Source organism: Cervus canadensis, chromosome 27, assembly GCF_019320065.1.
Source record: "Cervus canadensis isolate Bull #8, Minnesota chromosome 27, ASM1932006v1, whole genome shotgun sequence".
NCBI lineage: Eukaryota > Metazoa > Chordata > Mammalia > Artiodactyla > Cervidae > Cervus > Cervus canadensis.
This window is the reverse complement of record NC_057412.1, coordinates 47,950,224-47,965,234: the sequence shown is the minus strand read 5'-3', so window position 1 is coordinate 47,965,234 and position 15,011 is coordinate 47,950,224. Positions and strand designations below refer to the sequence as shown.

General features: G+C 39.0%; 1 protein-coding gene across 4 annotated transcripts in view; it reads left to right on the top strand.

Moving 5' to 3' along the window:
• The window catches only part of CD47 (CD47 molecule), a 61,703-nt gene extending 47,484 nt beyond the window's left edge, over window positions 1-14,219 (top strand). For 2 of the 4 annotated variants that reach the window (XM_043448618.1, XM_043448616.1), the window contains exons 6-11: window positions 133-225; window positions 1,429-1,521; window positions 6,168-6,199; window positions 7,801-7,825; window positions 8,421-8,453; window positions 10,381-14,219. In XM_043448618.1, the coding sequence (XP_043304553.1) occupies window positions 133-225; window positions 1,429-1,521; window positions 6,168-6,199; window positions 7,801-7,825; window positions 8,421-8,453; window positions 10,381-10,385 (281 nt within the window). In that variant the 3' untranslated portion in view covers window positions 10,386-14,219. The remainder of the gene's footprint in view (window positions 1-132; window positions 226-1,428; window positions 1,522-6,167; window positions 6,200-7,800; window positions 7,826-8,420; window positions 8,454-10,380) is intronic. The other 2 variants (XM_043448617.1, XM_043448619.1) reach the window with 2 other exon arrangements.
• The last annotated feature ends 792 nt before the right edge of the window (window positions 14,220-15,011 follow it).

The window sequence follows — 15,011 nt, the reverse complement described above, 5'->3', positions numbered from 1 at the left end:
TGGGAAAGAATTTACCATCTGACAAGAAATCCAGAGGTAGTCTTTGGTCACAGGCTATTATTCTTGATTGCACAAAATACAAGTAGGAGTGATTGCTTTTTAAATACTCTGAACCCACTTCTGCTCCCCCAGCTATGGGGATGTCCTCCATCACCATCAGCATACTGATCCTTCAGATTCTGGGCTATGTGCTATCTGTGGTCGGATTCAGCCTCTGTGTCTCAGGTAAGAGTCCCGGCCGTCTGGTCTCCCTTTGTCTTAGTAGGGCTTTCTCTTGGACGGAGTCCTCTTTCTTTTCCTTATTTCTTTTATTCTGTAGACTTCATTTTTTTTAGAGTAGCTTCAGGTTCACAGAAAACTTGAGTAGAAAGTACTGAGTTCCCACATACCCCCCTAGCAACCTCTTCCACGATCAACATCCCGCATTCAGAGTGGTAAATGCGTTATAGTCATTGAACCAACACTGACATGTTATAACCCCAAATGCATAGTTTACATGAGGGTTCATTCTTAGTGTTGTATATGCTATGATTTTGATATATGTATAATGATATGGATCATAGTCATAGATATTATATCATTCAGCTAAGTTTCACTGCCCTAAAAATTACCCTAGCAGCCACCAGTGTTTTTAATGTGTCCATAGTATGTTGCCTTTTCAAATTAGCTTCTTTTACTTAGTAATATTCATTTAAGATTTCTCTGTCTTTTTGTGGTTTGATAGCTCATTTCTTTCCAGCACTGAATAACATTCCATTATATTGCATACTACGGTTTGTTTATCCATTCACTTATTGAAGGACATCTTGGTTGCATCCAGTTTGGGGCAATTAAGAATAAAGTTGCTCTACACATCCATGCACAGGTCTTTGTGTGGACATAAGTATCAACTCCAGTGGAGTGCCGTTGTTGGGTTGTATGTTAAGAACATATTTAGTTTTTCAGCAAACTGCCACACTGTCTTCGAAGCTGGCTATACCATTTTGCATTACCACCAGCAATGGATGAAAGTTCCTGTTGCTCCACATCCTTGCATACGACTTTCCACATCACCATGAGTATACTGGCTGTGTATGGCTTGGGGGTCGATTCTTTCAGCAGCCAGACTGCTCTGCCTCTATCTGTGAGAGAGCTTTTCAAATAACTAGGCTCCATCCAGTGGGTTGGGGCCTTAGGCTTTACACACTATTTCCCATTAGTCTTGATGTGATAAGGTACATATTATACAGACAAAGGATTTTTTCTTTTAATAATTTGAAGTCATTTCATTGACTGACTTAATAGTGATGAACAAATGTAGATAATTTTTGTTTCTTAATAAAAGATTAACTTCTTAAAACTCAATATTATTACTGTCATTGCTAGTTCTTTTAAAAAATCAGTTATTTCATATGAACTTCTAATATAGAACTTCATTTGTTTTTACAGAATGTGTCCCAGTGCATGGTCCTCTTCTGATTTCAGGTTTGGGTATTATAGCTCTAGCAGAATTACTTGGATTAGTTTATATGAAATGTGTTGGTAAGTCAGCCTTACTTTTGTTAGCCTATGCCGGGAATTTCCAGTGTCTAGTCTGGATAATGCTTCTGGTTGATTCTTACTGTCTAGAACCAAAGAAATGCATGAGTAGTTCCAAAAATGAGAAAACACAGCAAATGCCGCTGTATTTTTTAAATAATTAATTTGAAATCATTTGTGCTATGTCTTGTGCCTAGTCATTCGGTTGTGTCCAACTCTTTGTGACCTTGTGGACCGCAGCCCTCCAGGTTCCTCTGTCCATGGGCATTCTCCAGGCAAGAATATTGGAGTGGGTTGTCATTTCCTTTTCCAGGGGCTCTTCCTGACCCAGGGATCGAACCTGTGTCTCCTGCAATGGCAGGCGGGTACTTTCCCACTGGGCCACTAGGGAAGTCCCTGGTTTATATCAGTCTCCCTTTAAGCTTCCCTGGTGGCTCAGAGAGTAAAGCGTCTGCCTGCAAGGTGGAAGACCTGGGTTTGATCCCTGAGACCTGGTTCAATCCCTGAGTCAGGAAGATCCCCTAGAGAAGGAAATGGCAACCCACTCCAGTACTCTTGCCTGGAAAATCCCATGGATGGAGAAGCCTGGTGCAGGCTACAGTCCATGGGGTCGCAAAGAGTCAGACATGACTGAGCGACTTCACTTTCACTTTTTGCTTTAAATAAAAGATTTCTGTTTTTTAAGGCAAACTCTTAAACATTTGTCAGGAAATCAAAAGTTAGAAATTAATGGAGGAAAAACATCACTTTTTTTGCTTTGCTTTAGGTGAACTCTGTATGTTTCTAAAAATTAACATAAATTTGAATTGTCAAATAATTTCCCACATGACTTGAATAGTACTTTCAAAGAAATTTTGCCTTTATTTATGAACTTCAACTTTCACTGACTAGTCACTGAATTCATTTCTGTTATATATGTTTTGCCCCCCCTTTAATTAATGCTTATTAAACAGTTAAAATACTTAACTAAAATTTCCCTATCTTTATGTATTCATAAGTCAGAGTTGTTTCCTTAATGACATTTTCTTAGTTCAAACCATAAAACACAAGACTTCTACAGCAGAGTGGCATCCATTTGGTAGCCGTCATGGGCATCACATTATGAATGTTGATACAGATTCTATTTTTGTTGGGTCTTTTAGTCACCATTTGTCTGGTTCTTGAAGATGACTCTGCTAATGATGTTGCTCCCTGTCAATACTTGAGAACAGCATGTGACCTGCAGCACCCCTGCAGCCGATGTAGCGTTAGGTGCCTTTGACTGGTGGTCAGCTCTTTGTTCTTTTTTTCCCCTCATTATCTGGATTCCTCTCCCTTTTATTCCCATGCTCCCTCTTGCCTTCCCTGTCTGAGGACCAGCAGGCCTGGAGATGCTGACTCAGTGGAAATAGGCATCTGCTAGCTGCTGCCCACTTGACATTGCTCTCACCCCTGAGAAGCCTGAGGACCATTATCATTACAAGCGTATTATTCTCACATTAAATTCAAAGTGAAACTGAATTCCTAGGAAGTTCCTCAAACTGTTTTTTTCTTTATGGTAGTTTTGTAAGTATATGTAAGTGAAGAATTAAGTTAGGTTTTATTTACATTTTGAGACTTTTCTAAATTAACTTTTCAAATCAACTTGTCTGATACCACAGTTCAGAGAAATGCCTTTGGTCAGTTGAAGGGCAAGAAGAGAAAAGGTACAGGAAAGTAGCTCTTTAGATAATGTGGTAGACTAGAAAAGTTGATGTGTTTTTCATATATAACTGGATGTGTAAATATGAGTATATATAACATTTAAGGTTGCAAATTTGAGCATTTGTATCAGGAAGTAAAAATTGTAAATGCTTTCAATGTAACTTTTACTTGTTGTTGATGCTCTATTTTGGGAAAGTCTAAAGAATGTGTCTTGACTTTTAAATCCAAGCTGTTTATGTCCCTGTGAGAGATTTAACTTTCATTATTTTCATTATTTTATTATTTCCCAATTTAAATTTGTAGCCTTAAATATTAGGGTTTTAAATTTCATTTTCTATGTTATTTTTTAACTGTGTTGGAGTTTGTTTACTGAAACATTTGTTTCGTAAAATGAAATCAAGGGTTGAGAACAATAACAATATGAGAAAATATAGAAGATTAAAAAGAACTAACTAAACTGAGTGAAGTTGGGTGTATTACCTATGTAGGGTGCTTATGTTCATTCTTAATAAGGGTCATTACTTGTTCATTTTCTTAAGCCATTACTATTTAGTTCTGTATAAGGGAATATAGTCATATTTTGATACAAATCAACCTCCTAGCAGTCAGGAACCATATTGACCACATCTCACATATTTTAGAAAGACCCAGAATAGATCTGTAAAATTCAGTGATATTTTCTTGCCCATCGTTGGGGAGAGGTGAATCTGGTATCAAAAGATAAAGTTGTTCCTGAAAACCCAAAACCTGGAAATATATTTGCTTCTTGTGTCAAGTGTTTTTGATAGAGAAGAAGCATTGCAAGTGAGCTTACATGAAATGCTTAAGGCTTGTGATTTATACACACACACACACTCACATATATACATACATACATGGCCGTCATGCCTTAGGCCCACAGCAACGGCAGACAAATCACAATCATTCCTTCGTCACATAGGTCATATGCCTATTAGAGAGGATTAACTCAAGCGAAAGTCACTTCTGCGTTGTTTGGTCTTATATTAGAGGGATCACAGCTGACTGCTGCCCTTTGAATCAATGTTCTTTATAGAGCTCTTTGTTTCAGAATGGGCTAGCCAAATGTGATGCTCCTTGGGCCTGAGAATTAGAACTCAGAAACTTCTTCACACTTTTTTAAGACTATTAAGAGAGTGGCTTGGCAGTTCTTAATACTAATTCTAACAATTTATGAGCTCAAAAATATACCTTTAAAATCTTACTTCTGACCCTTTACATTACGTGGCTGTTAAGTTCTCTTTTCCTTGATAGAACATAGACACGGGGCATGGTTTAGTTGAAGTAAGTTGTATATACATTTAACTACCATGATTGTCCCAAATAAAGTTCTGTAATTCTGCTTGGTTTATTTCAGAGGTTGCTCATTGTGATTACCCATATTCCCAACACATTTTATTCCATAATACTTTAAAAAGAGATTTCTTCTAGTTTGGTCTCAAGGACCAAACCACTTTCAAATGCCTCCAGTAAAGGAGATTTACTTTAAAACCACACATGGCACTAACAGAGATTGGAATCTCGTGACAGCAGATACATAACTGATCCTCACAGAGAGTGGAACAACTACGCGGTTTAGGAATTGGAAGAATCCAACACATCTCTAAAGTCTATGAGTCATGGCTGGCCCTCTCAGTAGCAAGAGTTAGCGGATGCCCTCCTGCCAGTGTACTTACATTCTCTCTCTTCCGGTCTTTACCTGCTAGCCAGATAGCTCATCCTCTCCTTAACGTTTTGTTTTTGTTTTTTTGAGCCTATTCATGTCTTCTCACTGGTCTGTTTTCTTACCTTTGGCTCTAAGCTTTGAGCTTCTCCTTGCTTACGTTCTGTCTCCTTTTTGCCTTTCTTGCCCTTCACCAGCTTTCTCATCTTCTTTCTTCTCCTCTCCAGGTTCCAGTGGGAAAGAAACTCTGCAGGCCAGTCAGTTGCCCTTTTCCCTTTTTGGAGCAGGTCTTACCAAGCTCCTGACTTGTCTGTAGATGGGCTTCCCTTGGCTCAGGCCTCACCCCCATTTCCCATCAGCTTTGGAAGCTTGGTAGAGGAGGCATAGAGAAGCGCAGAAGACCAGAGTCGTTCTAGGGGCCTGCCTCAGTGTGCTCATAAGTAAATCCAGGGCCATCATCCAGTCAGAGATCAGTGGAATGGACCATCCAGTAGCATCCTCTTCCTCCAGAATGACCCACACGGTGTTGCCCCTTGATGCTTTTGTGTCTGTAGGACTCTGATTCTGTATTTAAGACCAGTTTTAGCTGCTCCTGGGCCTTCTCACTTGGTATTTTTAAGGAATGTTTCTCTTCTTCCCCTTGCAGTGAGAGCCATTCTCTTGTCACTTTCTTCATGCCCTTATTTCTTCATCTTCATTAACCAAGCCACTGAGAGGCAGTGAAGGGTGACCTGAAAAGCTAAGAAGGAATACAGACAGAGAAGGGCTTGATTGTAGCTAAAACTAGCTGGCCTCAAATAAGTCTCTAAACTCAGAGGGCTCTGATATTTTCTTTAGTTTGTGAGCTAGCTGGAGCTTTGAAAACTGGAAAGATGGAAGAAGAAAAAAAGGGGACGGGCTCCAGGATCAACAGCAGTGAGCTGAGGGTGGGCAGTTCCCCGTTCCAGCGGGGTTGAGTAGGGAGGGGTGCAAAGCCTACAGCGGGGGTGAGTAGATGACTCTACCACGAAGTGTAACAAGTGACTGATTTCGAGGGACATGTGGCATGTACAAATGAGAGTGTGTATGTGTTTATTATGTGATTGGGGTTATTTGCATCGTTTTTTTCTGTCAGTACATATGATTAAGAGTGTTCTGCCCTTAGTCTATCAAAGCCAAACTCTTTCAGTGGAGTTTCTGACACGTTTAGTTTTAGCCCTGAATGTTTTATCTTAAAATTAAACATAATATTGCCTTAATTTATTTCATTTACTAAATTAATCTTCTTATTTTTTAATGTCATCAGCTTCCAATCATAGGACTATACAACCTCCTAAGGTAAGTTAAAATTTCTTAAATGAATTGGGTGTGATGCTTGATGGTTTAGTCTGAGGAATGGTAATTGAAATATTGAACCCCATGGCTCACCATTCACCACGACATCAAATTAAGAGAACACTGGAGTTATTTCAGGGTTTCCCCGGTGGCACTGGTGGTAAAGAACCCACCTGCCAATGAAGGAGACATAAGAGACGCGGGTTTGATCCCTGGGTCAGGAAGATCCCCTGGAAGAGGGCATGGCAAGCCACTCCAGCATTCTTGCCTGGAGAATCCCATGGACGGAGGAGCCTGGCGGGCTGCAGTCCACAGGGTCGCAAATAGTCGAACATGACTGAAGCGACTTAGCACACACGTACAAAGTCACTTTGTGACCTTTGCATGGATAGATCCAATCTAGTTTAAAACTTGGTCGTTTACTAGCAATGGGTTAGAATAAATGATTCCTTAAGATTATGCTGTTTTCTCATGCCCAGAACTGGAAAGTTTGTACGTATGAATAGTGGTCATTATCTGCTGAAAGAAGCCAGTTCCAATATATTGCCTCACCTGTTGTACACATTTGAAGTGCACATACAGAATGATATTTCAGGCTTAAAAATGAGGGAGAGAAGTTCGTATTAAATTGATTTCATTAAAAACAATAATCTATAAAATAAATGGAAATGTGGCCCCAAAATAGCTGTTCTGAATTGATTCATTTCCCTTTTCCCCCCGTTTTATAAGCATTATTCTTCCTCCAAATTGCACTGTAGTTTTTCTGTATCATAAGCTACCTGAGAAAGTTCCAAGAAAAGGAGCAATTTAGGAGGTAAACTGAAAGGGATAAATGGTGGGGGGTGGAAAAAGCCATTTTTTCATCATGGTGACAGGGACAGGTACTACTTTATGGAAATAAGATCTGGAAAGGACTATATTGTATCCATCTTCCTAAAAAGGATTAAGGATTAGTAATAGCTCTGTCTGAGATGCCAAAAGCGAGACTGTCCTGTCTGTGGCGGGAAGGGGTGACTAAACATGCCCGTAAAGCTGATAAGCCTCCACAGACATTCCGGAGAGGCGAGGGAAGGGGGGTGCGCCTCACCCACGTGTTCACTCTGAAAAGATTGGTACCACAGCCACACAGGTCCCAAACAGCTAGAACTTTTCAGAGTGCCTCTGTTAAAGATAATTTGGCCATTAGACCCTTCAGTCCTAACACTTGTCTTTCCTGTGACCCAGTTCTATTTGCATGACTTGAAAATGATTGCTCTCCTGTCTGGCTTAACTGTATTGTTTATTATGTTGCTATCTGTGTTGGTGTTGCTATAGTTAGGATTTCTTTCTTTTTTTTTTTTTTAGTTAGGATTTCTTGAACAGAGAGAGGTAGGGTGGGCTGGGAAGTTCTGCACGGAAAGTATTAAGAGAATGATTGTGTTATTATCAGACTATTAGCTAAACTTGGCAAGCTTTGTCTTCCTAACCTTTATTGCCTTACTTTGTCTTTTGGCTATAGGATTCACTGTTTATATACAGTTTAAATGTTAGCATATATAAATTATAGTATGAAAGAACATGAAATAAATTCTATTTTATGTAAATATATTTTAAATATTTTCCAGAAAGCTGTAGAGGAACCTCTTAATGGTATGTGGTTATTACGAATTTATATGTTCTTCTTGATCTATTACCAGATCATCATAAATTGAATTAGCCCCCAAAGCAGTTAGAGTGCTCTCTGTGCCTTGAGAAGAATCTAGGTGTTTGCCTTTTTTTTAATTGCCTAACCGCTCTTTTCTTGATTATCCATCAAGAATTAAGAGTATTGCTATTGTAGTGCTGTCTCCTCTGAGAGAAAAATGCCCTGTTCTGTGTCTCTCGAGCCACGTGATTTTGGGTGGGGGGACTCTCTTGCCTTTTTAATTGGCCAAGATGAAATGTAACACCCCCAGTAGAGAAGGATCTCAGTTCGTTTCCATTGTTAATCATAAATTTCAGGCAGATGCAGGCTGTCATCATGGAGTGAGACCGAAGTACCTCACTTCTCCTCAGATCTAGGTCTCTATTCCCAATGATTTTGTGTCCTTTGTGGAGCCTGTGGGTGTGACCCCCAGGAAGGCTTTTGTAATCAAATGGTAATCTTAAAATTAACTTGGCATGCTATTACTGCATATTTGTTTGTTTAGAAATGATTTCTAATTGTGGAATCTTACTAACTGCTTGGCTTGTTACTAATTCTTAGCATTTAAAGAATCAAAAGGGATGATGAACGATGGTAAGTATAAAATGCACCTGCAATTATAGCTTGGTTAAAAATATGGACATTGAAAAGAAGTAAAATTGCTTCTTGAAAGTGTGGTTTTTTGTTTGTTTTTTTTTAAGGGACACTGTCAAATCATAAAGGCCTACATTTCTCAGTTTATAAAACTTATTTACTCTGTTACAAGTTGCAAAACTAACAATATAAAAGCTATAGGGTATCACTAATCAGACTTTCCAGTCATATTGCTCATAACAAAGAGAAATAACTGCTTTAAAAAATAAACATTTTTCAGATGCAGTGTCTGATGACTGAAACTTTAAATGCTCTTTGTAAGGCACTTAGATAATTGGCCCAAATCTTTATCATCTTGACAGAGTTTCTTTTGTGCTCCTGTTTGGTGATTTTGTTGCATTTAGCCCGTGGAGACTTAATATCTCTGCTTTTCCAAACAAGAATTGGGTTCTAACCTTTTGGGAGAGGATTGAAAAAGAGCGAGATGTTTAGTTACTCCAGCCTTTTGAAGGGGGTCTCTGGGCTAATAATTTTTAATTTTCAATGACTGTTTCAAAGACCTATATTTATTAGTTCTTAAAGCTAATTAAGTATGAGATATTGAGTACTGTGAGCATTCGTTTTAATTTTACCTTAGCATATTCTGATATTTGAGTTCTGTTAACATTTGAATAATTATGTTTTCATTTTATCGAAACTTTCTTCATACCTTTGATATTTATAGTCATTCCTTGATCATGTAAATAGTCTGCTTTCAGTTTTACTGTTCTAAAGTCTGTGACCTACGTGCTCACCTCTACAGCAAAATGCAGCATTTAACTCAAGAGGCTATATCCCCCTGAGTGCAATTAATTTTTGCATAAGATTAAAAACACGCCAGTTGTTTTTGGCGAACTAAGTTTAAAACAGTGCTGGGACTGTGTTCAGTAAGCAGTCACAGAATGATCCCACTTCTGTATATTTGTGTCACAGCCTTTATTACAAAGAATGCATGCTCTGCTAACCACTGCACTCCTAAAAAAACAGGATTAGAAGGAAAACATTAAATGACATTTAAAAAAGAACTGATACCTGAGAGTATGGCATGGTTTGTCCGTGTTTGCCTTCTCATGTTCTGTTGTTGGTTTTTTGTGTTTGTTTTTTTTTTAAACTTCATTGTTTTTCTCCTTTTCCTACTGTGGTATCATTCTTCTGTAGTTGTATGAAGAAACTAAACTCTTCCCCATTTTCAGAAAACCAGAAGAGCCTTGAGTGCCTCTTCCTTGATTAATTTCCCTTAATATATGACTGTTTGGGCACCATTGTACAGACAGCAGATTTTGTATTTTCACAGCACATGAAAACGATAGCAAGCTTTGAATTCCCTTAATTTTGCTCATTTTAGCATTCAGAGTTTGTTGGGTTTTTTCCCAAATGTCTGTGTGGTGAGCTTTTCCTACTGACAGGTCACAATGCCCGTGGTGTGTCTGCCCTTTTGGTGAGTGAGGTACCAGGTGCCCTCTTGGGACCACAGTCCCATCTCCTCTTTCACTGAACACCTGATCACGTATTTAATTTTCTTACATTAAATGAATGGTGTCAATCTAAAATGAAAGTGATAGCTTGTTATTCTAGGATCAGTGTCTTTTGCTTTGGAAAAATCAACATCTCTTGACTTCTTCTCAGCTAACCCAGCAAGCGGAGATTATCAGATTTTGTTGATTTACATTTCCATTTGGCATCGGCCTTTTGCTTACTACAGCTAAAAAGGCTAATGGATTGTCTAGTTTATGTCTGTGACCTTTGCAAATCTAAAATTAAATAATTTTTCTTTATTTTTAGATACCATATATCTGAAACAATTTTCAATTTTTAAAATACATCAACTTGTTAAGGCATAGAAAATAGACATGCATAGCAATTATATATTCATTTTTCAATTTTCCAGAGTAACTGAAGTGGAGTGATGGACTCTGATTTGGAGAGTAGTATGACATGAAAGAAATACACTTGTGTTTAAGCACCATGGCCTTGATTCATTGTCCTGGAGAAGAAAACAAGAAAAGTAACTGGTTTCCATCTATTGGAGAAAGTAAATAATTGACCTTTAAATGATTGTTACTGTTAAGTTTTTATTCAAAGCATTTTTAAATTTAATTAATAAATGAATTATGATCTGTGTTGTGTGCCCAATTGATATCCAGTTTTTTGTTGTTATTTTTATTCAATTAGGGGCAAAAGTAGAGTGGGCAACTTCCAAGAATGATGCCTTCCAGATCCGGGGGCCTCTTAACTCTAGGTCACAAACTTAAATTGGTTCAAGGTGAGAATTTCCTGGTACTACCCTGGTTACCCAGAGCTATCGATGAGAACAGAGGCTTCCATCAAACCTCAGCAAACTTTGGCACAGCCTCTTTGGCCGTTATGGTGTTAACCACAGTAGTGTCTGCCCCTTCTGGGTCAGGGGCATAATATCAAGTCCAGACTAGAAATTCATTGAGGAACATCTTGTTGGCTGCCTCCGTGGGGTGTGATGCTGCTGAGGATCATGGTCTTCATTCTTGGGGGTTGCCACTCACATGTTATTCCCTCAACATGTAGTGTACCAGACCCTTTCCAGACCGAGGGTAATTTTGTTGGTGGATGTTTTCTTCCTTTTTTCACATGACTCTTTACATGCTGTCTTGTCCTCCTGTTATTTGCTTCTGCCGTACGAGGTGTAGCGCTTTTTCTCCTCTTTGAACATGGTCCAGTGACAGAGTAGCATCACTTCAGAAAGGAGCCAGACTTATTCTCAAAGAACTATGTTCACACTTTTCAGCAGAAATAGCGATGGTGGTAACATATGTATTCCCTTCCTCGGATTTGAAGGCACAATCTACAGTGTTTCTTCGCTTCTTTTCTGATCTGGGGCATGAAAAACCACGACTGAGATTTGGACTATGAGTCTCCTGCATGGCAACATAACGTGCGTCTCCGTCAGGCCAACAGGCCAGCCCTGAATGGGTGGTTTTATTCCTGTTGTATCTGTGTTGCATGATAAACACTCATCATCTCCTCCTGTAGTCCTGCCTCGTATTCACTTTACCCTAAGATTGAAAAGTGAAACAAACCCCCCCGCGTTTCCTACCCGCCATTAGAAGAAGATTAACATTCTGACAGTTGTGATCGCCTGGAGTACTTTTAGATTATTAGATTTTCTTCCCTTGCGGGTGTGTGTTTGTATGTGCACATGTGTAAGATAGGCACGTGCCTCTTCTGTATGGACAACAGTGAGGTACCTATGGGAGAGCAAATGTTAATTTCATGCTTCTAGTGAAAACATTTAAAAACAAAGATCTTTATTGGGTGGACTTCTATTTGATGTGAATATTCAATCACTTAAAACGTTTAAGAAGTTCTAGGTAATTTGCCAAGCTTTTTGACTGCTCACCAGTGCCCTCTAAAAATACTGGTTTTTCTTCCTGTTTGTGTAATAAGACATTGCTATTTGTAGTTGCATTATTAGTAGTTATTTCTTAGTCCACTGAATGTTCCCATGTACCTTGTTTATGCCAAATTACTTGTCATATTTTACGTTGGGACCAAGAGGTTTGCCCATGGCAAACCAAAATTTATGACCTGCTGATGCCTCTCAGAAAAGTGAACATACTATGAAAACAGTTCTTTTTGAAAAAAAAAGAAAAATAAATGTTCTTCCCTAATTGTGTTCCTGTCCAAAGTATTAACATGTAGAGGGAGCTGTATTCCTTTATACAAATTTCATGGCTCCCACTGCTCTTCTTCCTTCTGAAAACATTTGTATTTTACTAATATAGTTTGTTAATTTAGAAATCAATTCTGATGAAAGGAGGAAAAAAGCAGATGGACTTGAAAAAGATCCAAACTCCTGTTCTCTATATGAAATCTTATAATAAACTTTTTTATGAACCAGAGTTGTACCTTTTAATATGTAGTCAGCTCTCATTTCTTTGGGGCTCAGTCTTGGGACTTACCGTCCTTTGCGTTCTCTTTGACACTCCCTGTCTTTGGAGGCAGTCCCTGCCCTAGACAGCACACAGAGGTGCCAGGAGAAAGGCCAGGTGTGTTACTGTTACCCTCACTATTGCTGGTCAACTTCTCTGGAAGAGGGACCACAGCAGCCGGCGCCCCCTTACTTGGGCATCGTTGGGCCAGTTCATTCTCTTTAAATTAGACTTCTAAGGACAGTGAGTTTTCTGTCACACCAAATTAAAGTTGTCAGCAGTTTTGAGTATCAATATTATCTGTTACCCCCATAATATGCTGTTTTAATCAGTGATCCCAATTTTTGCCGTCGACTTCAGTTTTATTTACTGTATGTTCTCAGAGTGACAACATTTGTCATTTTGGCAACAAATCCAATTCTCTCTCCTTCAAAACGTTATCCTCCCACCCGTCCTCCCCTCTGGCTCTCCTCTGCGGTCTGCGCCTATCTGCTGCCTCCCATCTCCTACCCACCTTTCCTGGTCCTTCATGTGTCTCTGCTGGGTGTTTGTCTTGCCCCTCTCATTCAGTTTTAAAAATTCCACCATAAAGCAAGAGCCTTTCCCCCCTTCCTTTCTCTTCTTGCAGTGTTGGCATACATTAGATGCTCACTCTGTAAATTTGATGATTGAGTAGGCTGTATTTCAGTTTCCCCATATTGTTAATAGAGTGAGCCAGAGATTTTTCTTTTTAGACAAATTTCACATGCTCTGAAAACCTTCAAAGGTGATCGTTTTTTCACCTGGAAACCCTAGGTCCAACCTGTTAATTTTCGGAGAATGTCAGAATGAAAATAATGGGGTTATCCCATTGTTCTTTTCAAGATGTTGTAGTTATTTTAGTAAGTGACCAACCAAATTGTGATCTGAGTTAAAATAAAGCTGAAAAAGTTGTGAGTTTATGCTTCCTTCTCGTTAATAAGGATCAAGCTCTGTATCACCTAGATTTCTCTTGTCCTAACATGGGTATTCAAAAACAGACATCTGTGGTATATGTATGGAATGGCACACCCCTTTTTCACCTGTTATTGGAAACTAGAGAAGTGATTGTTGGGCAACCCTTTATCATTATGTTGTGTTTAATTTGATGAAGATTCTGTTTAGAAGCTGTTTTTCACGTGTCATGTTTTCAGCCACTAACTGCCATCACCCACCGGGGTCCTTTGTTATCTTCCATGGCTGATAGGGATAATCCAGGTAACTTTTCAGAGATGAGCAGTGAACAGGAAGCTTTCCTGCCTTTGGCTTTTGACAGCCCTTCCTTAATATTTAAGAACAGCTTTCCCATAAATTTAGTCTTTTGAAAAGAAGAGAGCATCTGTAATGAACTTCTCTGTAAGGCAGTATCAGTGGAATCTTAAATGTTGTTATCAGGGTTGGTGGGAGACGGAAGCATTTTTGTTTTTATTAAACAGAGCATTATTTACAAAGAGCCATTGTTGACAATTAGATTCCACACCATATAAATATCCATTAACCATTCTAAATAAAGGAAACTCTGGTGTTGCTATGTGTGAGATCCTCTCCTGGGGGCTTTTTTCCATAGCAATTAAAGGTGTGCTGTTTGTCAGTAGCCATTTTTTGCAGTGATTTAAAAACCAAAGTTGTTTTACAGCTGTGTTACCGTTAAAGGTTTTCTTTTTATATGTATTAAATCAATTTATCACTGTTTGAAGCTTTGAATATCTGCAATCTTTGCCAAGATACTTTTTTATTTAAAAAACATAACTTTGTAAATATTACCCTGTAATATTATATATACTTAATAAAACATTTTAAGCTATTTTTGTTGGGCTTATTTCTATTGCTGCCTCAGCAGGCCACAAGTGCATTACTGAGAAATTTTAGTTTATCAATGTATTTTCAGGTCCATATCCTACATACCAATGCAAGTGATGACTTAAAATATTAATTTATAAGTTCTTTTTTTTAAAGTATAACAGTATCCAATAAGTAAATGTTTGATCAGAGCAGAGTTTTAACTGAAAGTTCCAAGCAAGTCTAATGCATTAGTCTTCCCCATGGTAGAGTGAATACTTCACTTTCCTAATCCTGGGTATACATACTCCGGACTAGCAGAGGACCTCAGCAAGCCAACTGAGCTGCCTCTGTGTCCCACCTTATCTGTAGAATCAGATCAGCCTCTTTAAGACTGAAATGCAAATTGAAATGGTTCTCCATGTTAATTGGTTATCAGCTAGGTCTAGTTTGATTGCAAGTGAAAGTAAAACTAAACCTAAGAAAAGTGGGATTTATTGGCTCATATAACTGACAATTCACATGTCCAGCTAGAGAGGGCCTCCCAGCAGTGTCCTCAGGATCAGAGTCTGCAGCTCTCAGCTTCAGTCTCCTTCCTGTTGCCTTCTTCAGAGCGTGTGTGTGATGGCAGAATGGCTGACTGCAATCCAGTACCCACCTTCTCCTGAGTTCAGGGAGGGGAGAGGGGAGAAAAAAACAGTGTCTCTCCCTTTCTGAATAGTCCTATCCACCCAAGGTTGCAGCTCGGAGCTCTGCCTGGGCCATGGGCCTCTCAATCCCTGGGGCCCAGCATCTCTGACACCCAGGTTGGGCCAGT